This window comes from Gekko japonicus, unplaced genomic scaffold, assembly GCF_001447785.1.
Source record: "Gekko japonicus isolate JY-2015 unplaced genomic scaffold, Gekko_japonicus_V1.1 scaffold108, whole genome shotgun sequence".
In the NCBI taxonomy this organism is placed as follows: domain Eukaryota; kingdom Metazoa; phylum Chordata; class Lepidosauria; order Squamata; family Gekkonidae; genus Gekko; species Gekko japonicus.
Window position 1 is genome coordinate 1,808,310 of NW_015159713.1, and position 26,703 is coordinate 1,835,012.

General features: G+C 41.4%; 2 protein-coding genes across 5 annotated transcripts in view; one reads left to right on the forward strand and one right to left on the reverse strand.

Moving 5' to 3' along the window:
• Window positions 1–319: 319 nt before the first annotated feature.
• Window positions 320–13,789, reverse strand: MFSD8 (major facilitator superfamily domain containing 8). Of its 4 annotated transcripts, none has more exons than XM_015410016.1 (12): window positions 13,568–13,789; window positions 13,054–13,148; window positions 12,004–12,047; window positions 10,020–10,260; window positions 9,217–9,330; window positions 8,363–8,507; window positions 7,091–7,149; window positions 5,590–5,698; window positions 4,022–4,156; window positions 2,853–2,956; window positions 2,516–2,772; window positions 320–1,744 (listed from the first exon to the last, which is right to left on the reverse strand). In XM_015410016.1, exons 1-12 carry the CDS (start codon window positions 13,639–13,641, stop codon window positions 1,529–1,531), a joined length of 1,593 nt encoding a protein of 530 aa, XP_015265502.1. In that variant the 5' UTR covers window positions 13,642–13,789; the 3' UTR covers window positions 320–1,528. The 4 variants fall into 4 exon arrangements, with proteins under 4 accessions (XP_015265502.1, XP_015265655.1, XP_015265577.1 ...); XM_015410169.1 differs by lacking the exon at window positions 13,568–13,789 and adding an exon at window positions 13,508–13,528; XM_015410091.1 differs by lacking the exon at window positions 12,004–12,047 and having other exon boundaries at window positions 10,020–10,256.
• A 214-nt stretch (window positions 13,790–14,003) lies between these two features.
• ABHD18 (abhydrolase domain containing 18) overlaps window positions 14,004–26,703 on the forward strand; it is a 34,626-nt gene continuing 21,926 nt past the window's right edge. The window contains exons 1-3 of the mRNA XM_015410702.1: window positions 14,004–14,156; window positions 26,184–26,288; window positions 26,400–26,484. Of these exons, the coding sequence (XP_015266188.1) occupies window positions 26,197–26,288; window positions 26,400–26,484 (177 nt within the window). The 5' untranslated portion in view covers window positions 14,004–14,156; window positions 26,184–26,196. The remainder of the gene's footprint in view (window positions 14,157–26,183; window positions 26,289–26,399; window positions 26,485–26,703) is intronic.

The following is a 26,703-nucleotide window of genomic DNA, read 5'->3' on the forward strand; positions in this document are numbered from 1 at the left end:
GAAATATTTTTTGAAATCCCTCTTATACCTACAATGCTAAAGTAGTGTAGCTATGGATATTATTTGTCCAAACAAAGCTACTGCTCTAGTTTTAGGCAGACCGGACATAAGAAGTGACTTAAACTTACAGACTTAGTAAAAAAAACTATTTGCCTTTCAGGTAGATAGCTATGGTCCTCTTTGGAGTGGTATTATAAAAACATCTAGTCCTCTCTATGTATATTACCAGAACAGCCATATTTTTAGTGATTCTGTATTAAATGGAGACCTAAACCACCGTAATAACTACATCACACTCTAGGAAATACCAGCTGTTTATGCAAATATAAAATCTCTACAGTTTCTAAATTTCCATTTAGACAGGACTTTAAGTTCAGTTGGAGTAATCTCTTCAGTGTTACAGGGCAGCTTGCAGACATACAAATATTACACAATCAAGTGTTTAATAGTCTTAAAAATGAAATGACTGTATGTATTTGAGTCAAAATTAGAACAGGAAAAACAATGAATTAAAATGCTTGTGGTTTTCTACAATGGCTCATTCATCTATGCTTTAATTGTGAAATGAGTATATTAACCAGCCTTCAGTATGTATTCCTCTGTGAATATCATAGATTGAGGTCTTTAAGCTATATATTTGTTAAGCAGTTTTTTACATCATAAACAGCTCATTATGCATAGTTAATATTACTATACCTTAAACTAACTATGTAGTCTAAGGGGTTATTTTCATGAACAGATTTGCCCTTATCTACATTAGCAATAATATTTTGGCGAAGTGCAGTGCTTCAGCAGTTTGGGTCTGCATCCCAGTGGTTAAGGAACAATAAATCACAATGACTGAGCAGGGGCCAGTAGGGTTAAATGAAAAACAGGGAAAGGGATGCAAAGACAAGTGGTTGATAAATACATTTTGAAATAATTCTGTAAGAACAGAAGATTAAAAGCGAATCCTACTTCCAACTGTTTCTTTTGTATATGATATAGATGGTTAAGATAATCTACAGGTATTTCAAGATTTTATTCACTGTAGCAGAGCCTGCTGTACTATAAAGTAGAGAAGAGGTAGGTGATTACAAAAGTGCATAAGACAGCTATTTCAAGTTCAACATGAATACCAAACTGGTACAATCTGATTCACGGAATCAGTGCACTTGAGAGTATCCCCAGTAACATATTTACCTAAAAGGAAGCTGACCCTGAATTTAAGAAACCCCTTCCCCTCAATAAAAGGCTATTACTGTGCATACCTTGTATGCAAATTAAAAAATGGGCAAAGAATTTGTCTTCCTTGCAGGTAAACAGGGTAACTACAGATCAAAGAGTATCATCTCTCAAAACATCGTTTCTTTACCCTCTATGATCACAGCCTATTATGTCCAGTATTATATCCTACTGACAACTTGATTAATAGACTTAATTAGTAGTAGTACATGTAAAACCCTGGTTAGTCAGAAGTGCAATGCCATAGCTCCTTGGATAAGGGCAATGATACATTAATAAAAGACTGGTCAGTAGTTCCCCATATCTAACAACTCTGTTCTTGGAGCCTCCCATATCGGACAGAAAACGCAACAAGTCTCTTGTACACCACTTCCAAGAGTAAGAGAGAGAGAACAACAATTCCACAAATTAGGCTGAATGCCCAGCGAGGTCCCAAGTGTGTGTAGAGCTGGCTGACAAATACTGGCCCAAGTATACGTGCGCCACTTCCACAGGCAGTTAGCCAGCCCATATAGATTCCCTAAAACAGATCACAGGGCTGTGGTTAGGATATTTGTTTAACAGGCTCCTTCGCTTTTCACTACTAAAACTGAGTAACTTTGGGGCAATGCAGACATTTAATTACATATTAAACATTACAGTATGATCAACATTCCATCATACATATTACATTGTCTTTCTGTAGGTACTGTAGCTGGACAACCAGCATATATAGTAGAGTACCCGACTAGGATCTGGCAGTCCCAGGTTCAAATCTACATCCAGTCTGTCACTCTTACAAAGAACCTGGATCCCACCAGAATAAAAACAAAACCCCCATCTCTCCCGTCCTGAAGGACACAGGCATTCTGTTGTTACTACTAACATGCTAAAAGGTTACAGATAAATAATCTGTGTCACGTAACAGCAGCAGAGGAGATGGCATGTCACATTTGCAGGTGGACATGAGAAGTAAGGGAGTGAATTCTTAGTAATTGTTATGAAAATCCTGTGTCTCACCAGTGACACAGGTAGTATTGGTTGAGAACCACTGCTCTAGCTAGTGCATACTGAAATCTGTCTTGCACCTGTCGTCTCATAATCTGATCAGTCACCAATCCTCCATTTTAAAAAAGCTACAATCTGCAGAATTTGGGGTTCTTTTAACATGACCTGTTATTTTTCTTTCCCCCCCTCTCAGCCTAAAGGAGTCCTGGAAAGCTCAAAGGCTCACTATTTTATTCGATTTGGTTGGTCCTAGTAAAAATGTTGTATTGTTCTTACAAAAAGAAATGTAAAGTTTAAAACTTACCTGAGGCCTTGGTCCTAAAATTTTTGAATATAAAGTATATGACATAACATTACAGATTGGATAACCCAGTCCTATTAGAATGTCTGCAGTAATGTACTGGCCCAAGTTGATCACTGGAGTATGTAAACACCAGGACTGTACAATGGGACATCCTGTTGCTTCAGTAATATTATTTGATGGAGGCGGCATTTGCACTCTCCAAAAAGATGCAAGGCTTCCAGTGAAAGCTGTTGTTGTAATAGAGTTATTCTTTATCTCTGTGAAAACAAAGAAAAAATGCCATGTACAGGTATTTGATAGAAACCTTAAACTATAGTTTAAATATGTATACTTGTACCTTCCCACTGGATATTAGGTAACTTATTTCCCCAAGGTAATAAGATAAAGAATCCAATCAGTATAATAACTAGGCCTCCATAAAGTATAGCACGTTCACCAGTCCTGTTGGATAAACAAAAGCTAATTACAATAATACCCATACGTAAGAAAAGTAAATCTTTCTCTATATTATAAAGCTAATTTGGGGTGACCATGCTCGATGTGCTCCCTCAGCCATAGGCTGAGGCGGCCGCCACTCATGCCGGGGATGCTGGCCACTGGCCGCGGTCTCTGCCCCCGCCCACAGAGGCGCCGCCGGAGTGAACGTGCCCTGCGATTTGAAGAGAGAGCTGCTTTGGCGTGGCCACACTTGATGCGCTCCCTCAGACATAGCCTGAGCCAGCTGCCACTCACGCCGGGGACGCTGGCCATGGTCTCTGACGTCTGCCCACAGATGCAGCGCTGGGGCAAACGTACCCTGCAATTCGAAGACACCGTGGCGGAGTCTCACCCCGCCACCCAAACAGCCGCCATGTTCATCCTCTCCCCAGCGCTCATAGCCAGCCGGGCTGCGTGTGGCCCGACGACGGATGGGCTGCGCACGCCAAGCCCTCTCCTGCCACCGCCACCCTCGCATGAATGCGCGTCGTCGCTTGGCCTCTGTGCGATCTGACGACAGGTCGCCTGGCCGTTCAGTGGGGGGGGGGGCTTGCCCCGATCCTGCCGCCGCCCTCACCCAAGCCCGGCTACAGGCTACTCTGCGCCTAAACGACGGCCACCCCATCCCTCCAGCGTGCAGGGTCTGCCTCCGGCCATGCCCAATCCTGCTGCCACCGCTGCCGACTACATACAGCTGGCTGGTCTCTCACTGGGCAGGAGCCGGCGCGCTGCCAGCCCTGCGGCTTCTGGAGGTCACTCAGCCATTCCCTCGCCTCCCCCCCCCCCACTCTGGGGGGTTGTGCGGGGGGAGAGATCGGGAGACTGGGGGTGCCTCCATCGCACTGTGCTACAGCCCATTGTCTTCCTTCACAACGGTCTTGGCTCCTAGTCTATACATAATGCACACATTTAAAGTGCTTAAAATAGGCTAAAAATATTTATCCAAAGACAATTTATGAGTTAGAATGTACAAAACCTTTTGAGATTAGGAAAAATGCATAATAACATAGCATCTCTTTAGTGACTTACTTTTTGGAAAGTATTTTAACTCCTAAAAATGCAAAGACTGACTCAATGCCAATAGCTCCAAGGATAAGTCCATTGATAAACACTGCTTGTTTTCTGGTCCAGGAATACATATCCATTGTCAATGGTGTAGCTATGCTAGGAAAAAAGATAGTAATATCCTTAATTGGTTGACAAGGGTGAAATAGTTTGAGGGATTTAAAAGGACATCTTAATTTCCCAGTTACAGCTAATTGCACTGGAAATAATAATAATAATAATAATATACTTTATTGTCATTGTACATAGTACAACGAAATTAAGGTGCAATCATTCGGTGATCTACAAGCATACTCATATACACTCACACAACCATACTCAAATTGTGAAAACTGTACACATACATTCACCCTAAACATGGCACGGAAAACAAAACCCAGAGAACATAACAGGGTGCATCAAAATAGAGAGAAAAATGAGTACTGAGGAAAAAACAATTGCCCATTAAATGTCAATGTCAGAAGAGAAGCGTGGAACTCTGTACTGCTCCACAGCACAACTGGACAAGATACAAGAGACTCTTGAACAGATCTGCAGACATCTCTAATTTTAATTAAAAGCAGTTGGGTGGAACATTGGGAGGATCAGGCCAGAACTTTAGGACAGGTTAATTCTTTTCCCCTTGGCTTAGATCCCACCAAGTCACAGAGAGCCAGATTGATGCAGTGGTTAAGAGCGGTGAACTCTAATCTGGAGAACCGGGCTTGATTCTCCACTTCTCCACATGCAGCCAGCTGGGTGATCTTGGGTCTGTCACAGTTCTCTTAGAGCTGTTCTCTCAAGAGCAGTTCTCTCTCAGAGCTCTCTCAGCCCCACCTACCTCACAGGGTGTCTGTTGTGGAGGGAGGAAGAGAAAGAGACTGAAAGCTGCTCTGAGACTCCAAGTGAAGGGCAGGGTATAAATCCAATTTGTGTTCTTCTTCACCAAAAACTCGGATCAAACTGACTCAGCAAAGTGTGTGTAGAATGATAATTCTGCCCTCCAACCTTCTACAACTCCAGACTACGTTTATTCCTCAACCTTAATAACATCAACCACCCTGTAGTGTTTCATGCTTCCACACTTACTTGTAATCTTTATAAATTGCCATGTACACTCTGATGGCACTAGGAACATTTTACCCCAATTGCACATATATCGTGGAATACATATAATGCAGGGTGGGTTACAGAAGCAGCATTTTGTCAATTTTCTTATATTTTCTCCCAAATTATTGCTGCTGTTATTTCCAATACTGACAAAAAGAAATACTTCATAAAGGGTTATTTCTTATTTCTTGACAGCTACTGTCATGCTCAGTGCAGCTCCCAAGATTATTACTTCTATGACTTACTTGGAACCTATTTGATCCCCACACTTGATTAGCAAAGTACACTGATTGTGTAAGAGATTTATTAACCCATGTAGGTCAAAAAGGCAGGCAACCGGTCTTTACCCCCCACCTCCAACCAGGGCCAACAGCAGTTTTGTACAGGCTACTGAAGTTGCACAAAAACATGCACTGTTTACTAGAAACATCAAATACACTTACGTTTCAAAGACTGCAAAAATAAATAATATGACAAAGAAAAGAATGTTTGCTGATACAACAGCCACAAGGTCAACGCTTTCTTGACTATCCTCACCAGCCTCATCATTTTCTGGAACAAAACAACAACAAAAGGGCTTATATGTTAAACTAAATTGATCATTCGCTTTGTTTCTTAACTACACAGATATGCTACTGTGACCTTTCCAGGAAGAGTTTTTTCTTCTTATTAAAGGATGTATTTACATCTTCCTTGGAAATCATACTTCAGTTTTGCAATAAAAGCAAAGGTTGCACATGCTAATCTGTAATTTGTGAGAACAAACGTAAGTAAATCAAGGCCAAATGGGGCTCCCTGCAATATATTTCTACAGTTGGGCATGCAATGAAAAAACAAAAAACCTACACATTTACTCTACACGTTATAGAACAGATAGTTAACATGTATCTGGTTTGTACTGCAAAGCCTCATAACACATTTAATCCTTTTCACCATATTTCCTGAGCATCTTTTAATGATACTGTAATTGATATTTTTATCACTGTATACATATTTATAAGTCAGCATGATTATGAATGTCAGACCAGGATCTGGGAGATCCGGGTTCAAACCCACACTCTGCCATGGCACCTTGCTGGTGACCTTGGGCCAGCCACATATTCCCAGCCTAACCCCCCTCACAGGATTGCTGTGGGGAGAAAATGGAGGAGGGGTTGTAAGCCACTTTGTGTCCCCTTTGGGGGGGGGGAAGTGGAGTATAAATGAAGTAAATAAAAATAAATATTTGTATAAGTGTAAGGTGTTTTATATTTGGGTTAAAATACAATACAAAGTATTTTGTAAGTTCCAACAAAGACTACATCTGACTCTGCTGTATATACTGTTAAGACTATTACTTATTGTCTAAAAAAGGGATAACCATTTGCCATAAGAAACACTCCAGGCCAGGTATTCATCTAGCTGAGGGTACACTATGCACAACAAGAAGCAAATGTACACACTCATAATGGATAAGCACTACATAAGTATATTATTGTGGCCATTTGCTATCATTACTGCTTGCCTGGTTGCAAGCCATCAGGCCCAAAAAATGCAGTGGCAAGCAGGAGGGACTTTTCTCATACGCTCACTTCTCTTTCTGCAGAAAGACGCATCCACAGAAAGGGATCATTAAAGCTCATGGCTACTTCCATTTTACAGGCAGCCACACAAAACCAAGTTGGGTTTTGAGCCCCACTCCAAATCTAATTAGCTATATTAATTCTATAAAAATGTGTTGTGCTAAAAAAATGTGTTAGCCGTCTACCAACTGGACATTAAGTACATCTGTAAATCACAGAAAATTACATACCTTTACATACTGCCAGAAAAATGTGTGTAATGTTAATATTTTGAAAAATGGAACCAAAGGTGACTTAAAAAAAATCACCCACCCATTTGTTTCTATTAATATTCCAAGGTGTGCCACAATATTTTATTTCAAACTCTCCACAAAAATATTACCTTCTGTTTCAAAATTAATGCTTCTGTATGGTCTTCCTGCATCATCCACTCGATGTTCTCTAAAAATTAAACATCAGTTCATTAAATACTTTTTGTGTAACAAAGCAGGTTTTAGCATGTAAACAGGAGGTGGTGCAGAAATAACAACAACCACAGCAGAGGCCCCACAAGGACTCATGTTGAGCATTTCATTTTGCCCTGTATCCCCCCTTGCCACATTATTTTCCCTATGCCTCACCTGACAGACTTTCTCTTTTTCCCTGCTTCCTTCCGTATGAACCCAACAACAAACCGTCTTTTATATGCCTCTCCACCCCTAATTTTATTTATGTACTTCATTTATATCACACTTTTGCCCTCAATGGAGACCCAAAGTGGCTGACAACATTCTTTCCTCTCCATTTTATTCTCACAGTATCTGTGAACAGGTTAGGCAGAAACTGTGTGACTGGCCCAAGGTCACCCAGCAAGCTTCCATGACACAGTGGGGATTCAACCCTGGGTCTCCCAGATCCTAGTCTTCAAACCAGTACATCAGTGCTGGCTCTCCAGCTTTCCCGACTCCCCTCCTAAAAAAGGATCTGACCTTCAAACAAGTGCCATAGCAGAGAGTTCTTATTAACAACCATTGGCGATCCAGATTGTTAATCAGAACTGTTACCTTATAATGGTGCCAAAAAGCAGCCTTCAGATCTACTGAGGCAGCAAATACACAACTGTTCAACAAATACAAGCTCCTCTCTAAAATAATTCATACAAAATAAGTGTATATACACCATTTCCTTGCCTCTCTCCTAGTCAGAGCAAAACAAAATAGGACACAGCAGCAGCATAAGAAAATAACTATTAAAAATAGGAGCTGCGGTGGCTCAAGTGGTTAAGCTGCAGGTTGTGGAAGGTCGGTAGTTCAGCAGTTCGAGACCCGAGTGTGCTGCATGACGGAGTGAGCTCCCGTCTCTAGTTCCAGCTCCTGCCAACCTAGCAGTTCGAAAGCAAGAAATTGCAAGTAGATAAATAGGTACCACTTCAGTGGGAAGGTAACAGCGTTCCATGCACCTTGGTGTTTAGTCATGCCGGCCACATGACCACGGAAATGTCTTTGGACAGCGCTGGCTCTTCGGCTTTGAAACGGAGATGAGCACCGCAACCCTAGAGTCGGATTCGACTGGCTTTCGAGCAAGGAAACCTTTACCTTACATATTAAAATACAAATTAAAAGCAAACACTGATACAACCACAGTCTCCAAAAAAAGTGCCATAGTTTCCAATTACCTAAACACTGCAAATATCAGAACAATGTTAATAATTCCTAGGAGAGCTCCAAATAAAACTGGTGCTGTATACATGTTCACCTGAAGCTTAATGATTTTCCATGTGACTCCTTTTTCTCCAATGAGAGTAAAGAGGGTCTGTAAAACTAATATAAAATAACAGAATTACTTAGAACAAGACTTAGTGGGTATACTCAAAGACAAAATAGGCAAAGCCTTTGCTTTATTTGACTAACAGTCACATTTCTGTAATGTGCCTAGTACTAGGGTACAAAGAAAAAAACTGAAGCGTGCACGAGTGTGCATGTACATACACAAACAAATAAATGCAGAGTAGGAATACCTGAATCCAATCTTACAAATAAGTAAGTACCACCTGGCTGCACACCCAGAAGTGGTCTGTATTATTTTAGGAGTCCATCGGGATGTATAGAGTGCCAGTCTCTGGCTATTTTTCCTGCCTGGTATATAATTATGCATTAGGTGAAAAGAATGATCTTGGTAGTGGGAGGAACTTGGGAGTGTTTTATTGATACGCAAATTCTACTCCTGCTCTTTCCAGCAGAATATAATCTCAATCAGCTGTTTTATTACTTAAACTGACTTCAAAAATTCAGTCAGAAGACTTGAATTTACAAAATAATGCTACTCAAACCATGTTTTTAAACTATCATATTTACATGTGTAATTACTGTGCCTGCATGACAATTTGTTTATTTTGCGTAAGACAACAGACAAATTAAACATAAACATAAGAATGAATACCGTAACAAAGTATTACTAGATCAGAATGCCAGATTCCCTCATTTAATCAGAATTCATTTGGAAAGAATGGAGCTATGATGCAAGTTGTACCTGGTCCCAGTATGAATCCCACTGCTTGGCAAGCACTAGTGTTTGCCATGGCACCAGTTCTTTCTGTAAGAGAGGTAGCACCAGCGACATAAGATCGAACCACTGCTACATTTCCTTAAAAAAGAAGAAATAAAGTGTTTACTTGATACTCACAACATACTCTAAATCCCATTTACCTACATAATCCAACATTGCCAGAGTCATTATTTAAACTTCCTGCACTGTCGTTCATATGCTTGTTTTGCCTGCTTACTACACAAAACTTCAACAGATCTCATAAACCTGTTAAAAGCCACAGAACTGCAAAGGGAAGCTTGGTCCTGCACTGCTCATTCACTAATACAACCAACACATTGTGACTGACAGAACTTTTCAACATCTCTAATCTGTTCTGCTGTACAGTTCAACTAACCATACCCGTCACAGAGTTTCTGAGGTCTGAAACCTAAAGTAGAAGTAGGTTCTAATAATGCAACTACACCTGCTTTCCCCTAATGTGTTCTCATGCCAAGTCCATAAAGCAATATAACTCAATCAGCTTTTTTAGGCCCTTTGATATCATAGTGGATCTTGATTACTTTTGTGTGCTATTTCAGTACTGCACCTTCCAGCTTGCCAATGGCTCACCACAAGAAACCTACAAAGTCAGACAACTGTTAGCACTGAGATAATGGAGAAGCTTTTTTACCAGATAGTAACTAATTCCCACAGATGCTTATAGCATTTTGACTATCCTAATACTGTAAGACTTTAAATGTTATAAACAAATCACTTGCCTTCAATTTAAACACTTTTAAAATTACCTGCGCCAAACCCCACCAGCGCTCGAGCAACCACCATGTAGTATTTGTTGTGTGATGCAGGCAAATGGACATAGGCATAGAGACAGTTAGCAGCCACTGAAATACTAGTTGAAACTACAAGAGATTCTCTTCTTGGCCTATAATTGGACCACACTCCAAAGAAGGGGGAAGCTATCATTTGACCAATGCTATAGGCAGCAATAATCCAGCCCAGGAAACTTGCGTCTGCGGTTTTATCTACCTATGGAAAGAACAAAAGCAATGTGAAGTGCTATGACATGTTATTCATCACATCTCAGCAACACTTTCAGAAACCCACGACACAAGAAGAATAAATATCACATCAGATATTCTACTACTAATACGTGGTGAGGTTAATTAATTAATTATTTGATTTATACCCCCTGCCCTCTCCGCCGAAGCAGGCTCAGGGCGGCTTACATAAATAGATATCTGTCAGCTTGAACAGGAACGGCATTTTAAGATGACAGCAAATTACCTACCAAGGCCCCATTCTATAACAAATTATTTAGTGAGGATCTGCAAAGTCATAGAAGAACCTTAGTAAATCACTGCAGAAGCATGGGGATTTTTTTGCCATCAAGTCACAGCTGACTTATGGCGACCTTGTAAGGTCTTCAAGGGAAGAGATGATCAGAGATGGTTTGCCATGGCCCGCCTAGCAACCCTGGACTTTCTTGGTGGTGCCCCATCCAAATACTAATCAGAGCCAACTCTGCTTAGCTTCTGACGAATCTGATGAGATCAGGCAAGCCTGGCTATGGCAACGTTATGAGAACGTCTCCGAAACACTGCCCTTTGTGTCTGTATTCTTGAAAGTAGTTGGAAAATATAATTTTATCTTCTCTTGTGCAGTAAATGTAGATTTCCAGCATAAACTAGAAATTGTCGAAGGCATATGACTGCTAAAGATGACTTATCAGGTGGTTATATCTAGTAGCTTCATTTACTAGTTATATCCAGAGGACAACTGAGAATTATCAATCTTATAAAAGAGGTTTGGGGGATCTTTTCACCTTTGGATGTTACTATGCTGTTCGCATACTTGGAGAACCTAAAATTGAATTTGCAAGCAAAAAGTACCTTAACTCTGCTTTCCCACGTGGCTCTATTATAACCTTTCCCTTGCCCTTAAAGTAGCTTTGCACGGGGTACTGCTGCTTGTCCAAATTTCAGCTGGATGGCTCAATTGAGAGAGAGTGTGTAGTGTAGTTCTTAGAATATTGGCCTACAATCTGAGAGACCTGGTTTCAAATCCCTACTTGGTCATGAAGGGCTCTGTGGAATTCATGCCAGAACATTATCTCCATGGACACAGAATTACACCCAGCTGTATATTATTTAAGAATAAAATGAGGAAACAGAACGCTTGATTTGTATATCGCTTTTCACAAGAAGCATACGTTGTACATTTTTGAATTTAAGAGGAAGCCTACGTGCACCTTTAATTTCTTATACTGATCTGGTAAAATCCCTGTGCAGATTCACCCAAAAATTCTGAGTAAATTAACTGTAGTAACATTTTCATTTTAATAAGAATGACTAAGTTTTTTTAAAATACTCTTTTAATTCCACACAATATATACAGTGGTCTGAATTTGCGGAAAATATGTGAGCTCCCATCGCTGGTTCCAGCTCCTGCCAATCTAGCAGGTCAAAAGCAAGAAATTGCAAGTAGATAAATAGGTACCGCTTTGGTGGGAAGGTAACAGCGTTCCATGCGCCTCGGCATCTAGTCATGCCGGCCACATGACCACGGAAACATCTTCGGCCAATGCTGGCTCTTCGGCTTGGAAACGGAGATGAGCACCGCAATCCTAGAGTCAGATTTGACTGGCTTTCGAGCAAGGGAATTTTTTACCTTTACTTATGTATTTATCAGAGCCTAAGACACCAGACTTCTCAACTTGCCAAACAAAACTCAATAAAGAATTTACTATTTCATATTCAGGTGGCTACAAACCTGTTGAAGATAGGGCCATACTGACATAATGACTATAGAAAATCCTGCAGTGTAAAGAACAGAGGTTATTTTACATGGCTATTGTGAAATCATGTACTAGGATACAAATACTGTGTTCCACTACTGGCAGTGAAGTACTAAGCAGAGTTACACCCTTCGAAGCCTAGTGAAGTAAATAAATTTAAAAGAATGTCTAGGACTACACTGCAAATCTGCCACAGGTCCTCTTGGATTAAAGAAAAATATTTACAATCCTGAAATCATTTAAAATGGCATGCCCAATCTATTCAGGTTCATTACTAATGATGGCAGTAGCAGCAATCCTAAACAAGGTTACACAGAGCTAACTATATAACAAACAAGACTAGTGCTATACAATAACATAACTCCCACTTGCCAGTATGCCAACCCTAATTGGCTGTACATAAGCCTGAACAAAGACAGCATACATAAAATCACAGAGTATTGCTGTGATAAAGGAGCTGAGTAAGATTACTCACATGGATGCAATCTCACAGGGAATCTGCCGCCACAACCTAACATCAATGACCTTTTAATTCTCTCAAGGTAATCAGTACCTGAGGAATAACTCTGCCCTGTTCCACTTCAGTGTAATTCACAGTATCCTACAGAGTTACACCCCTCTAAGTCTATCAAAGTGAACAGGTTTAGAAGGGTGTAACTGTGGTTAGGATTGCACAGTAAGTATCTGAAAAAATAAGAATATTTTTACATCATGTCCCTTCTTACACCATTACCAATAAGAACACAACCAGACCAATAAGAAAAAAAAAGAACTGCAGCTGTAAGTAAAGTTATTCAAAGAGATAGGTTTGTGGAAAAATAATATTTTGAAAGCAGATGGAAAGGGCTTCCACTTCCCCAAGTTAAGCATAGTACAAGAGCTGGTTTACAAGTTACAGTAGATTTTCTGTGGCATTTGTTTCATGCCATGGCCATCACACAGAATAGCTTGTCCTTTTTTTGAGTATATATTCAACACAGACATCAAAATGATGTTACATTGGCTGAATATCTGTTTTTACAAACCAACACTGCTGAAGAACATTGTAAGGTACATTATTCGAATGGATCTCCACCGGCTATTATAATGTTGTAAAGTTTCCATGGTATCATCATGTGATCTATAATAAGAAAAAAATCCTTCATTTCTTCTCTCATAATAACAGTTAACAAGCATTTGAAAAAAATCTGATCGCAAAATAGCTTGCTAGGACACAATACAGCATTTCAAATTTACTTACTACATTTGTATTAATATAGTTACAATTTACGCTATCTGGAATGCCGCGGGGGAGTGAACAGAATAAAACGCTAACAAATAAACAGGTCCCCCCCCCCTCCTCTACACTAGTGGAATGTTAAACGCATTCCCATCATCGCTCCCTCCCCATTTTTTCTTCTCCTCCATCCTCAGCTTCAGAGTTTAAAGTCTCATCAAGACCTCCACATTATCCCTCCTTTATAAACCTGGGAAACGCACCACAACTCAATTCTAGCCAAGGTAACATAAGGAAATCTCTTGCGCATGCGCATCCCTCACCTGCCACTTTCACCGTTGGGGGTCAACAAAGGCGCTTCTAGATCCTCAACAGGATCGACAAGAGAGACCGCCATGATACTCTTCTGAATATCAGCGCAGTCACTAGAAAAGCCGATTCGCTCAACAAAAGCCTCTCATTTAGACAAGAACCAATCCGCGAGCACGACAGCATTCACACCTCCCGGCCTGAGGGTGACGACATGCGCGCGCGCAGAAGATACCCGGACCCTTTATTCTCTATCTCAATAGCTAGCGCACCACGTGAGCGACGGCTGACTAAAAGACGGAGGAGGAGGAGGAATAGTACTGGTCACGTGATCGATGGGGATGTTGCCTTGAAGCTCCTGATTGGTGAACGAGCGTTCCTTAGTTTTGAGGGAAAAAAGCCAGTGCTCTACTGCCTCTGGAGCCGAGAAAAAAAAAAGCGGAAGGCAGTGGTCTTCGCTGTTCGGTTCCTCCGCTCGTGGTCTGTGGCGGGACAGCGAAAGACACGCAGCGGAGCGCAGGGGTTGAAAAAAAAGGCAGAGCCTACGAGAGAGGCGCGCCTGGAGAAGCCTCTGGCGCCCGTCTCTTTTCTTTCATTCGCCTCGTAAGTCCTCTCGTTTCGCGGGGCGAGGTGGGTGGAGACTGAGATTGTCGCACCTTTGCCTGAGTGGGGTGAAACGTGCAGCCTGGCGCGTCTCCCTGGGGTGGGTGTCGGGCTCGGGGCGCCGAGAAGAGCCTGGCTACTCCTCTACGTCCGGTGGATACTTGCTAGGGAGTAAGTCCCTTTGAATTGGTCGTTTATTTTCCAGTAAATGCGAAGGGAGGGTTCCTGTGGCTTTTTGAAGTTGTGTCACCCTTCCGTGGAGCGAATTGGGCTGTAGCCCATGGGAAAGCTCATCGTAGTTTCTAGGGTGTCACAAGACTCCTGCTTGGTTTTGGACTAACACGGCTACATCTCTACGATGTAAAGAAGCGTGTTATGGCAACTGAATGACTAAACTTTATCCCAACATAAACTGTCGTGATCTAGAGCCCACCTGCGTCTGACGTAGTCGGCTTTACAACATGAAAGGAGTATACATTGGAATAACGCTGTTATCTCCTGTTTGTCACTTACTGTACCTAGTTCATATGCTTACCCCGCTTAGGCTGGTTATGCAGAGTTTTGGGCTGCACATGGGTTGCTTGGAGTCTGAAAATCCGATTTAACAAACCTTACAGTCTTATTCTTCTTCGAAAATTCTGATCTCTTAGGCATCCCCTAGTGTTTCTTGTCAGTTGCTTTCTCCTTGTCTTTTCAAAACAGGCTTCTATATACTTTGCCTTTCCTCTGAACAATTACCTGCACCTGTTGCAATTTACTTGTAGACTTGAGTGGCCCACATGTAGTGTTCCTGGTAATTGGTTCATGAGCCAGCAACACCCATCTCCTTAGCTGGGAAGCTCTGCTGTCTTGTGAAATCTACTGTAGATGGAGGGAGGGCTGTAACAAAAAGCTTGTGAGCCTCAGAAACTTGTTCACACATTATGATATTGGTAGACATTGGGAAGTTAAGCTATGATGAGATGATGACAGATAAAGAAACGTTTTCATACTTTTCTTGTGGTATAAAGGGTTACTTTTGTAAAGCACTGCTGTTTCATGAAACCCTATTGGTATTGCATATTTCAGAGTACCACAGTGGTCCATGGAATACTGAAACATGTTGACCCTGTTATTTTGAAATGTTGATTTGCCAATTCTGTGTATGATATGACTATCCCAGCCACATGATTCTTCACTGTTGTAAAGGGAAAGTGTTAGAATGCTGAACTGATTATGAAGTCTGAGTCTAGTGGCACCTTTAAGACCAACAAAGTCTTATTCAAGGTATAAGCGTTCACGTGTGCCACTGGACACATACTTTGTTCTGCTGCTTCAGACTAACGTGGCTACCCACTTGGATTACAGTGTCATTAGCTAAGAACATTCCAGGTTTGAAAGGAAGTTTATTTATGTGTTTTTTATGCCATTTAAGATTTTCTACTAGTATGTTTTTGGGGAGGGTGTCTAGAGGATGCTAAGGGGACAACTTGCAATACTTTTTTTTTTAAGCTTTCATGTTATTGGTATTGGTTAGATAGCATATTGTGTTTCCTAGTAGATAAGTTACAATTGGGAGTATATTACGTTAATGTTTGGAAATCTGGAGTTTGTATCCTAATACATCCTAATACAAATCCAGACCAAAAAAGAGAAATGGCTTTGAACATGTTATAGCTTCACAGAGATCATTAAGAATGGTTAAACATGTACTGAGAAACGTGTGTATATTTAGTATCTTATTATTTAATGAGAGTAGTTGTGTTCATTCTGTTCATAAATGATATGATGGGTCTTCCTGCTTTCAAAATACATGCAGTAAAGTCTCTTAACATAGATTTCCACCTTTTTTTGCATAAACTCTTATCTCATTGTCAGGAGAATGTTGTTGTCTTATAACAAGCCCTGTTCTTTATCACTGATTACGTGGCTGTATGTAACAAGCTGACCTTCATTATTGGTGCAATCCTAAAAATGCTTTTCTGGGAGTAAGCCCAATCAAATAGACTTGAGTAGGTTTCTGAATAGATCTGCTTAGGAGTGTTATCTTAAATTGCAATCCTAAACAGAAATAAATGAGTATAGCTGTGTTTAGAATTACGCTGTTAGTTACAGAAATGTATAGCGTGTCCAAAACATGACTGATGCATTTGACTCAAATTGTAACTATTGTGCTACTCATTTACAATTTTCCTACTCTAGAATTTCATGGAGATTGTTTTGATTTTTTGTTCCTTTATTCTGGGAGTATTACTTATGCTGACACCATGGTTTTTTAAACATGTCACTTGCTATTTTGCAAAACCCAGGGTTTCAAAGTTGAAGATAGTTTAGTAATCATAGTGGTGGTAGTTCCTATGTTCTCCTCTTAGTTATTTACTTCTTTTATACCCTGCCTTTCTCCTCAAAGCAGATTACACCATTCTTTTCTCCTCCATTTTATCCTCATTACAACCCTTGGGGTAGGCTAGATTAAGAGTATGTGACTGACTGAAGGTCCACCACCAAGGTTTCATGACAGTGTGGGGATTTGAACCTGGGTCTCCGACATCCTAATCTGCCACTCTAACCACTACAGTTTACTGGCTAGGAAACGAAACCTGAGTCCAAGGGAGTTATGATTTGACACATGCTTTTGGTGAACTATCTCCTCCTCCTCTGTTCGCCATCTTCCCAGCATGCTAGTACTAATATTTCTGTGATTTCAGCACTATCGTTGAACTTTACAAATGGAGGGTTTTTGTAAGTGAATCTGGAGCAAAGATGTTGCAGAGACTGAGGAGGCTATAACTGGCCAGTCATTTAAGGCACTGGTTCCCAACCTTTTTGAGAGTGAGGACCCGTTTTTAACATTAAAAAATTCCTCAGAGCTTCCACGTAATACTAATTGTACTGTTAGTTTCCGTTGATTGAGAAAAATACTTAATGACAAAAAGATCAAAATGTCAATGGTTAGTGCACATATGGATTTGTGGATCCCTTTGCAATAACCCAGTAGCCTCCTAGGAACCACTAATTTAAAGCATTTTGTGTTGCTGTGGCTTTTACTTTTATTTATTTTATTTATTTATTCAGGTATTTCTACCCCGCCCTACCCCGCGAACGGGCTCATAGTGTGAACTCTTGGGTCATGTTTACAGGGGAGCCAGAGTAGAATTAACTTGTGAGTTAGTTATTGTGTTATAATTTAAAACCTTTCACCATCTAGTTACAGTGTGCTAGTTCCTTGTTGATTTCTCATATAGTAGTATAAGTATTGTATAGCTGTCAAATTTCTGAAATATTCGGTAAAGACAAAAAAGTATAAGGAACAATGAGCAAGCTGAATGACTGTGATAAAAGACAAATTGCACTGATGCAATATAAACTAAGCAGTGGCATTATGGGAAAGGAGAGTGAAGTTTAACATTGTTTACTTTGCTAGATCAATCACAGTTTAACACAGCTGTGGTACGGAAACAGTCGTTTTACTGGAGTAAGAAGGAAAAACAGATGAAGATTTGTTTTCCTATACATTAAATTTCCTGTTCAACTTTAACTTCAGTTTGGGTAGAGGCATGGAAAAAATATACAAAAACTAAGACCACATTTTGATTGCCTCATATTGTTTATGTAAGAGGTTTCTTGTTATGCACAGTACTTATGAGCTTCCTACATTTGATTCTTGGAAACAAAACCTGATTTGTTAATGTTCTTGTGAGTGTATGTGGTTGACCAAATTATGGCTCGCCTAAAGTTTTTATGTGTTTTATGTTCTCATAAGGTTACCACCTTGTAAGTAGACATAGTAGAGGTAGGAAGCTTGTGAACCCTAGAAGACAATTTGCATTGCGATCCTGTGCAGAGGTAATCAGTGGGTTTCGTCTGGACTAACTGCACAGGGTTGTACGCTTGGTGTATGTCATGTGTTCTTGGAGTTTTGGTAAAAAATGTTGACTCTGTGCGACTGCAATAAAAAAGGCAAATGCTGTACTGGAGATTATTAGGTGCGGCCTCATATAAATCTATGGTGTGGCCTTATGTGAAATACTGTGTACATTTATTTTTTTATTATATTTATGTCCCGCACCTCACCTCAAAAGATATAGCATTAGAAAAGGTACAGAAAAGGATTACTAAAATGATTAAGGGAATGGAATACCTTCCTTAAGAAGGAAGGTTAAAGAGGTGAGGGCTCTTCAACTTGGAAAAGTGATAGTTGAGGGGTGACATGATAGTTACAAAATTGTTTATTCATATATATACACATACTTTGGATTTATGAATCACCCAATCCCTGAATACACAGGGTTCTGGGCAATTTACATCAATAAAAGAATACATAAATACATTATAATTACTAGTTAAAATAAAATATAATATTACAGACTTAAAATGAGGCCCCAGATGATGTTGATAGTTAACCTTTAAAAAGTTCTGGACCGTGCTGCCACCTCGCAAGTAGGATGGGGGGGGGGGAGAAAGGGGAGAGAAAGGAGAAAAAGAGGAGGGTGCCAGCCAAGAGGAGGGTGCGGGTGCCTGTTGCTGCTCTCAGACAAAAGCCTGGCAGAACATCTCTGCCTCGCAGGCCCTGCAGAATTGCATTAAGTCCCACAGTACCCTGATGTTATTTGGCAGAGAGTTCCACCAGGTTGGAGCCAGGGCCAAGAAGGCTCTGGTCGAGGACAGCTGGATGTCTTTAGGGCCAGGGATCACCAGTAGATTGTTCTCAGTAGAATGTAACACTCTTCAGGGAACATACCAGAGGAGGCAGTCCCAAAGATACATGGGTCCCAGACCACTCAAGGCCTTAAAGGTCAATACCAAGACCTTGAACCTGACTCGGTACTCCATTGGAAGCCAGTGCAGCTGGCACAGCACAGGTTGAATATGTGATGTCCATTAATAGGTATAGCTGAGTGTCATCAGTGTACTGATGGCACCCCAGCCTGAAATTCTATACCAGCTGGGCAAGAGGGCCCATATAGATGTTAAAACAGCACTGGGGAGAGGATTGTTAAGGGGTGCCTAGTTGACACCCTCTCTCCCAAAGTCATCCTCTGTCCCTGCCCAAGGAGAAATGAGGAAAGCCATTTCAGGGCTACCCCACGGACTCCCATGTCAGTGAGGCGGTGGGTCATGAGATCATAATGGACCATGTTGAACACTGCCATGATCTAGCTGTCTACAGAGATTGTCTGTCAGGGCGACCAGCACTGTCTCTGTCCTCTGGCCAGAGCAGAAACCAGACTGAAATGGATCCAATGTCAGGAAGTTCTGAAGCTGCTTGGCTACTGCTCTCTCAATTATCTTATCCAGAAACAATAAATTCAAAACAGGGTGGTAATTGGAAGAAGTTGTAGGATCCAAAGTTTTTTTTTTTTTAGGAGTGTTACCACCACAGCCTCTTTCAAACCTTCTGGATAGACCCCTGTCTCCAGGGACAGATTGATAATGTTCATCAGCAGGCCCCATATTCTCCCATCACTGGCTTTCATTAGCTATGAGGGGCACAGGTCCAGTAGGCATGTGGTTGGCCTAACAACACCCAAGATATTGAGAAGGTAGAGAAGGCAGAGAAAGAAGTGCTTCTCCTTCAGTGGGGGGAAGTCATTCAAGCAATCCACTCACTCAAGTAGGGCTATGCAAATTTTTGTGTGGAGAGATAGTAGGCTGACCCCCCCAGTTTGGACAGCCTTCTCTGCTCCAAGCCAGACCTTTTAAAAACAACTCAAGAAATTGAGAAATCCCTAAGAAGCTTCAAGAATCTCCAGATTTCCTTAAGGAGAACCTAAGGAGTACTAGGAACCTTTAAAAAAACTGATTAAGAAGAAAAAGATACTTTTCTGGCAAGCCTCAGCCTATAGACACATAGAGTCATGGAAGTGGAGCAGGTCCTGGCCAGAGGAGATCCTGTGGCAGCTAAAAAACTGACAACAGCTGGAAGAAGGAAGCAAGGAAGGGAGACCCCCTACCTGAAGCTTGGGGAGGCAGCAAGGCTGACCATGGAAGGAGAGCAACCTGAATCTTCAGGGTACTGCTTCCTTGCTGCGCAGAGTGATGAAGGAATGGGCATGAACAGTTAAGTGGCCACAAGACTTGGGACAACCTTGCAGAGCATGGTGGAGCCACATGGGATGGACATCGGGCTGTAGAGCCCACATGGTGAAAGACCCACACACACACACACGGACAGGGCCAGGGGGAGCATGGCCAAACCAATGTCCCAACTCCCCCAGGAGCCATGGGGTGGTGCAGGGGTGGGCTACCCTGGGAGCAAGCAGGCTATACATCCATAGGTTTGTGGCCATATGGGTGGACTCAAATATGGCGCAGGGTCCCTTTTATCCAGGACTATACCCATCAGGCCCAGAGTGGATGTGGCAGGTTTTTAAGGGGACCATGGCCTTTCCCTTTAACAACTGAGGAGGCGATGTGGCTGCACTGGCATGCCCATTTACAGCATGGCCACAGGAGGACACGGAGTGGCAGCCAGAAGCCAGTAGAGGGAGGACCTGCCGGAGAAGGGTTTCTCCTTCACCCAACTCCCCAATGTCATATGGGTCAGAACTCTCACCCCCCATGGGTCAAGCCCACAGCAGCACCAAGGCATGCAGACCCATGCTACTTAGAAACTTCCAAGGAAGATGAGGCCCTGATCAGCAGGCGCACAAGCCGGCACAGCAGACCCAGAGCCCAAGAAAGCTTGTAAGGCGCCCACTTTCTCCTATGTCAGAATGTGGAGAGACTTCCTCGATCATAGCTTCTATGGCAGGCAACTCAGAGAAGGAAGAGGGCGAATGGTTGGAGAAGCCAGAAGTACAAGAAACCTCCTGCAGGCTGAAAAGGTTCTGGCTCCGGTCGAGGCTACGCAGTTCTCTTTTGGACCAGGGATCACCAGGAGATGTTGGTCCATACAGCATAATGCTTTTTGAGGGGCATGCTGGGAGAGACGGTCCTGCAGATATGTTGGTCCCATACTGCGTAGGGCTTTGAATGTTAAAACTAAAACCTTGAACTTGATCCAGTATTCAACTGGGAGCCAGTGTTCATAAAAATTACATATTGTGTACTGTGTCCGTATGTAGGGGGGATGAACATAGGGGTTAGTGGATGAGATCACTTTGCCTAGTGTGTGTATCAACATAGTGAGTGACTGAGAGTGAGAAATGTTAATTTGTTAGCTAAGATTTTTTTTTTAAAACCTTTCTTTTCTTGTTTTGTTACACAGGTGTATTCTAATACTTGTACAGGTGCCTGAATTACTATTTCTGTACATTCTCATATTCCTTGGATATTTCAAATCCTTTATATATGAACTCTTCAATAATGTATCTTTAAAACAAGAACTCAAGTCTTGTAGCATACTGAAGCTTCTTTTTTTGTCCCCCCATAGGGGATTTTTAATTGCATTTTCTATAAACTACAAAGAAACAAGGAAAGGTAACTACAAACTACAGGTGAAAGTAAAGAAAAACCACTAAAAACCCAAGAGATGGTGGTCATACACAATGCTTACAACTCATTTTTTATCCTTTTTGTTTCTCTATAGCTTAGTTTAGGGGCAGCCGCCCAAGTTCAGAAACTGAGTGCTCATCAGAAGGTGCCAGTGCTCCTTCTTCTTCCCTTGCTGCTGCCATTTTCATCTTTATCCTCTTCACCTGCTGGACCAGCATGTTGATGTGGAAATTCACGTACCTTTACAACAGAGTCAAATTTTTCTTTCTTGTCTTTAAATTTGAAGAGCATGCGTTCTGGAACACTCCATCTGTAGGGGACATTATTTTTCTGTAAGAACAGCGCCAGGTCTCTGAATTTCTTTCTCTTTTTCCTTACTTAAAATGGAATGTCCTTCAAAACTCTTATTTCTTTGTCTTTGATTTTCAGGATGGCTCCACTTGTTGCTTTCAATATTTGGTCTCTTACTTGTCTCCTGGAGAATCTCACCACAATATCGCCGGGCAGATTATTCTTTCTTATGTAGTCAGAATATGACCTATAGATCGTATCTATTCCGTTTTGTAAAAAATCCACTTTTAAATCTGCAACCGGACCCTATGCATCGCACATAATTTGTTTCAAGTCTTCTCCTTTTGCTTCAGAGACCCCCTGGAAACTTAAGACATAGCTTGCCTTTTCCATTTGCAGCTGTAAAAGTTGAGCCTCATCAGTTGCTCTCTTTTTTTCTATCACCTGCATTTGTTTTTTAAGCTTCTGGGTGTTGGCATCCACTTCTTTGAGCTCTTGCTCCATTTTCTCTGTCTTTTTGGTAGTTTTATTCAATTGGCTTTGTTGTGCATTGAACTTCTTATGGAGCGATGTCATTTGTTCCAGCAGAGGGTGCAGAGCCTGTCAGCATACTTTGGAAGTCTATGGTAGTGTGCTGTCTAGGAACAGAACTCGCTGGACTGGTATTTACAGCAGGGAACTTCAGTTTCGGTTGCTTATCCTTCTCCTCCCTCCTTGGAGGTGCCACGTTTGAGGGTTGTTTACTTTTTAGAAGAAGTTACAAAAGTCTCAAGATCCTTTGATACCGCTTGGTAAGTTCTCAAAAGTTCCTTATTATAGTGTAATTCCATTTTATAATCGCCCCCCCCCTTATAACTTTGTTTAACAGTTCATTTTTTCTTTTCGAGGGGGAGTTCCCCCCCCCATTCTGTTAAGGGGAGGCTTTCAGCTTACTTTCTGATATCTTCGCTTATACAATCACTCACATTACAGTGTAGAGCTCGCCTTTCACGATTAACTCGCCCGGCCACCAAGTGCTTGTCCCGGTGTGCGTCCCCGCGTCCATTCCTGGAAATCAGCAGCGGGACCATCGGGGCAGGGATCGGCCTCCCTTCGCCGGCCGTTTGCTGGAGGAAGGGCCCTCCAAGTGCCCCATGGCTAGGAGCCCAACGCAAGGGCTCTGGGGGGGATGCGTACCATCCCACCCCCTCCCATTCGCTGATTCAAGGCACACGTCTCCCGGGGCTCCGGGAGAACACGACCACCATTGAGGGAACCAAAACCGGAAGCCCATACTAAAGCTTTCTGTGGGGAGAAATCTGTGTTGCCTATGGCAAAATGCATCTGTTTACTCATAATATTGAGCTTGTAGACTAATGACAAGATGTGAGCAAATCAATATTAATATTTATCATATTTTAAAAATAGCTCATACAATCAGAGGTTTATGTACAGTGGTGTGTTTCATAAGTATATGAGCTTCTTGGTCTTTGGATATTATGCATATATTGTTTTCAGTTTTCATTGTAGAACTAAACTAACCATAAACTTATGCAATAATTCAGCAAAAAGTCAGTTTCTTCCTTAAACATCATTTAAAGAAGAAGTAAATTTGAAATTGTACGAAGTCCACTGCAGTTTCCAAAATAACTTCCCTGCTAAGATGCAGTCCTTTATTTCCTTATGAGAAAAGGAACACTATAGATGTTTTTAAAATACATAAGAGGCCTAGGCCGTCAATAGACCATACTATGTAGTTCTTCAGTCTCTCCAGTATAAATACAACAGTACAGCCAGTATACTGAAATTGTTGAACAACACAATTCATAAAATTGCTCATTGGAACAGGAACATTTTAACCATTTGAAGGCCTGTAATGATGGGATATTACCAGTCTGTCCCAGGCATTCTTTCCAACAGGAAGGGGCGTGCTGTACTGGCAAGCTGTGCCAACCTTGTAGAGGGTGCAACCAATATGTTTTTGGAAAGAAGATCACAAACAGGGAGAAGCAGTCCTTGAAAGCAGAAGGGTCTTAGCAAGCCATAGCTGTGACTCACTTGACAGGACAAAGGTTGAATTGGTAGTAGAAAGTAGTAAGTCTGTTAAAAGTTCTAAGAATGAAAGCTGGAATTGAGTTTATAAACACTTTTTCCTCACTCAGACTAAGACAAACTGTCCCCTTACTTTAAAAAACAAAGACGTCTTTGTAGGTTCTTCCATCATTACATAGTGCAGATTCTTTCCCCCCCTTCTGCAATACTTGAAACTCTTGGAATTTTTCCAGTGGAGGGATTCACTTACTAAAATTAGGTGGCTCTGTAATGGTATGGTATGTGACATACAACAGCATGTATTACTCTCTTTAACCATCTCTTTGTCCACCCTAACAAAATATCGAACAGCAGGATGAAAAAGAATTGGCAAGGAAGAAGGATTTCTTTTTAGATGTGACTGTGATGACAGTTACACAAGAGAATGTAGTGTGATGTTTGCTGAGGACTTTGAGCTGTAAAGAAGAAGTCTCCAATTCAAGTCACTCACCATCTCAGCCTCTGTCTTTAATCTGTACTATGGGGATAATACTGCTGACTTGTGTTACATTTACTCACAAATACTTTCAACAATATTGCATGTGGAGTATTTTTTAACCTTTTTTATATCATCAAATTTTACAACTTTAACAAAAGCATACAAAGATAACGAAAACATACAAAGATAACAAAATATGCAACTGTTTGCAGAGCAAGGACCCTGCTGGCTCTTAATTAGATTACCAGTGATTTAGTTAGTGGTAATCTAATTAAGCTCCCCACTACTAGCTGAATAAAGTCAGACATGGAATAGGTAGGTGGTAACGGTAGGAATAGGTATAGTGGAATAGGTAGGTGGTAATGGTCAGAAATCCTAAGATCATGATGCTGACTCTTCTTCCCGTCATGTGATGCTCATGTCATGCCTGTAGCTCAGTGAGCACATCCTGCTCCCGGCAGGTTAAAGATGGGTTCTAGGCCTGGAAATATTGTTGTTCAGTCGCACAGTCGAGTCCGACTCTTCGCGACCCCATGGACAATCTCCCGCCAGGCTCTCCTGTCTTCCGCCGTCCTCCGAAGTTGGCTCAATTTCATGTTCGTTGCATCGCTGACACTGTCTAACCATCTCATCCTTTGCCGTCCCCGTCTTCTTTGACCTTCAATCTTTCCCAGCATCAGGGTCTTTTCCAGTGAGTGCTCCCTTCTCATTTGGTGGCCAAAGTATTTGAGCTTCAGTTTCATTATCTGGCCTTCCAGGGAACAGTCAGGGTTGATTTCTTTGAGGATTGACTGATTTGTTCTTCTTGCAGTCCAAGGGACTCTCAAGAGTCTTCTCCAGCACCATAGTTCAAAAGAATCTATTCTTCGGCGCTCGGCCTTCCTTATAGTCCAACTCTCACAGCCATACATGACTACTGGGAATACCATTGCTTTGACCATGCGGACTTTTGTTGGCAGGGTGATGTCTCTACTTTTTATCATGCTGTTTAGGTTCGCCATCGCTTTCCTCCCAAGGAGCAGGCGTCTTTTAATTTCATGGCTGCAGTCACAGTCTGCGGTGATCTGGGATCCCAGGAACGTGAAGTCTGTCACTACTTCCACGACTTCCCCTTCTATTTGCCAAGGAGTGATGGGGCCGGATGCCATGATCTTAGTTTTTTTGATGTTGAGCTTCAAGCCCACTTTTGCGCTCTCCTCTTTTACTCTGAGCAAGAGGCTCTTTAGATCCTTTTCACTTTCAGCCATTAGAGTGGTATCATCTGCATATCTGAGGTTGTTGATCTTTTCCCCAGCAATCTTAATTCCCGCTTGTGATTCATCCAGGCCAGCATTTCGCATGATGTACTCTGCATATATATTAAATAAGCAAGGCGACAATATACATCCTTGTCGTACTCCTTTTCCTATGCTGAACCAATCAGTTGTTCCATATCCGGTTCTAACTGTCGCTTCTTGGCCCTTATACAGGTTTCTCAAGAGACATGTGAGGTGGTCTGGTACTCCCATCTCTTTAAGGACCTGCCATAGTTTGTTGTGATCCACACAGTCAAAAGCTTTAGCATAGTCAATGAAGCAGAAGTAGATATTTTTCTGGTACTCTCTTGCTTTCTCCATAATCCAGCGAATATTAAATGTTAATATGGAAATATTAAAGACCACTGTTTAAATGACATTTCCATGTATTTCGTTATGACTGCACCTTTGCTTTCATTGAAGTTGTAAGTAGTTATACTTCTATAGTTACTCATGAGATTAAAAATTGCAGTATTTTTTCATCTGAAAATGTGATTGCTTCTGTTCTTTTTCCAGATGAGTTTTGCTAATGGGTGTGAGCAAGCTAGATGTTTTATACAGACGCCTTCTTCTTACTAAACTTTTCATTCAAGGATGGGGAAGACCAGAAGATCTGAAAAGGTAGTGAAAGTAAATTAATACCACAGTTCTTTATAAGCACATGTGATGGAAATTTTAAAAAATCAAATGTATTCTGAAAACTTAAAGAATTCCTGTTTTATTTCTTAACAGAATATTTGAATTCAGAAAGATTATTGGAAACAGGGAAAAATGCCAGACTTTGGTTTCAAGAGACTATCCAGTGCATGTTAACAAGGTATTTAAAAATTAATGAAAATAATTGCGGCTTAAAGTTTTCATTCTGAGGTTGTTAGTTTTTTGGGTGAGTATTTTGTGCATTCTCTTTTGCCCCAATGAACCCATGTTCATTCATTTGGTCTCAGCTCGCTCCCAGCCTCTGGGGGTGTGAGAAATGACGAACATTGCTTATGTCGGTTGCCACTTGTTTCTTTGCCACCACCAGCAGCGGAAACCC

Bases quoted from the DNA above. Each gene is read 5' to 3' on its own strand.
- MFSD8 (XM_015410016.1), bottom strand. From the start codon at position 13,641: ATGGCGGTCTCTCTTGTCGATCCTGTTGAGGATCTAGAAGCGCCTTTG. The intron at 9,331-10,019 runs GTAATTTTAAAA...TTCTTTTTTAAG, and splicing joins GCTGGTGGGGTTTGGCGCAG to GAAATGTAGCAGTGGTTCGA. The intron at 4,157-5,589 runs GTAAGTGTATTT...CTTTTTTCCTAG, and splicing joins ATTTTTGCAGTCTTTGAAAC to CATAGCTACACCATTGACAA.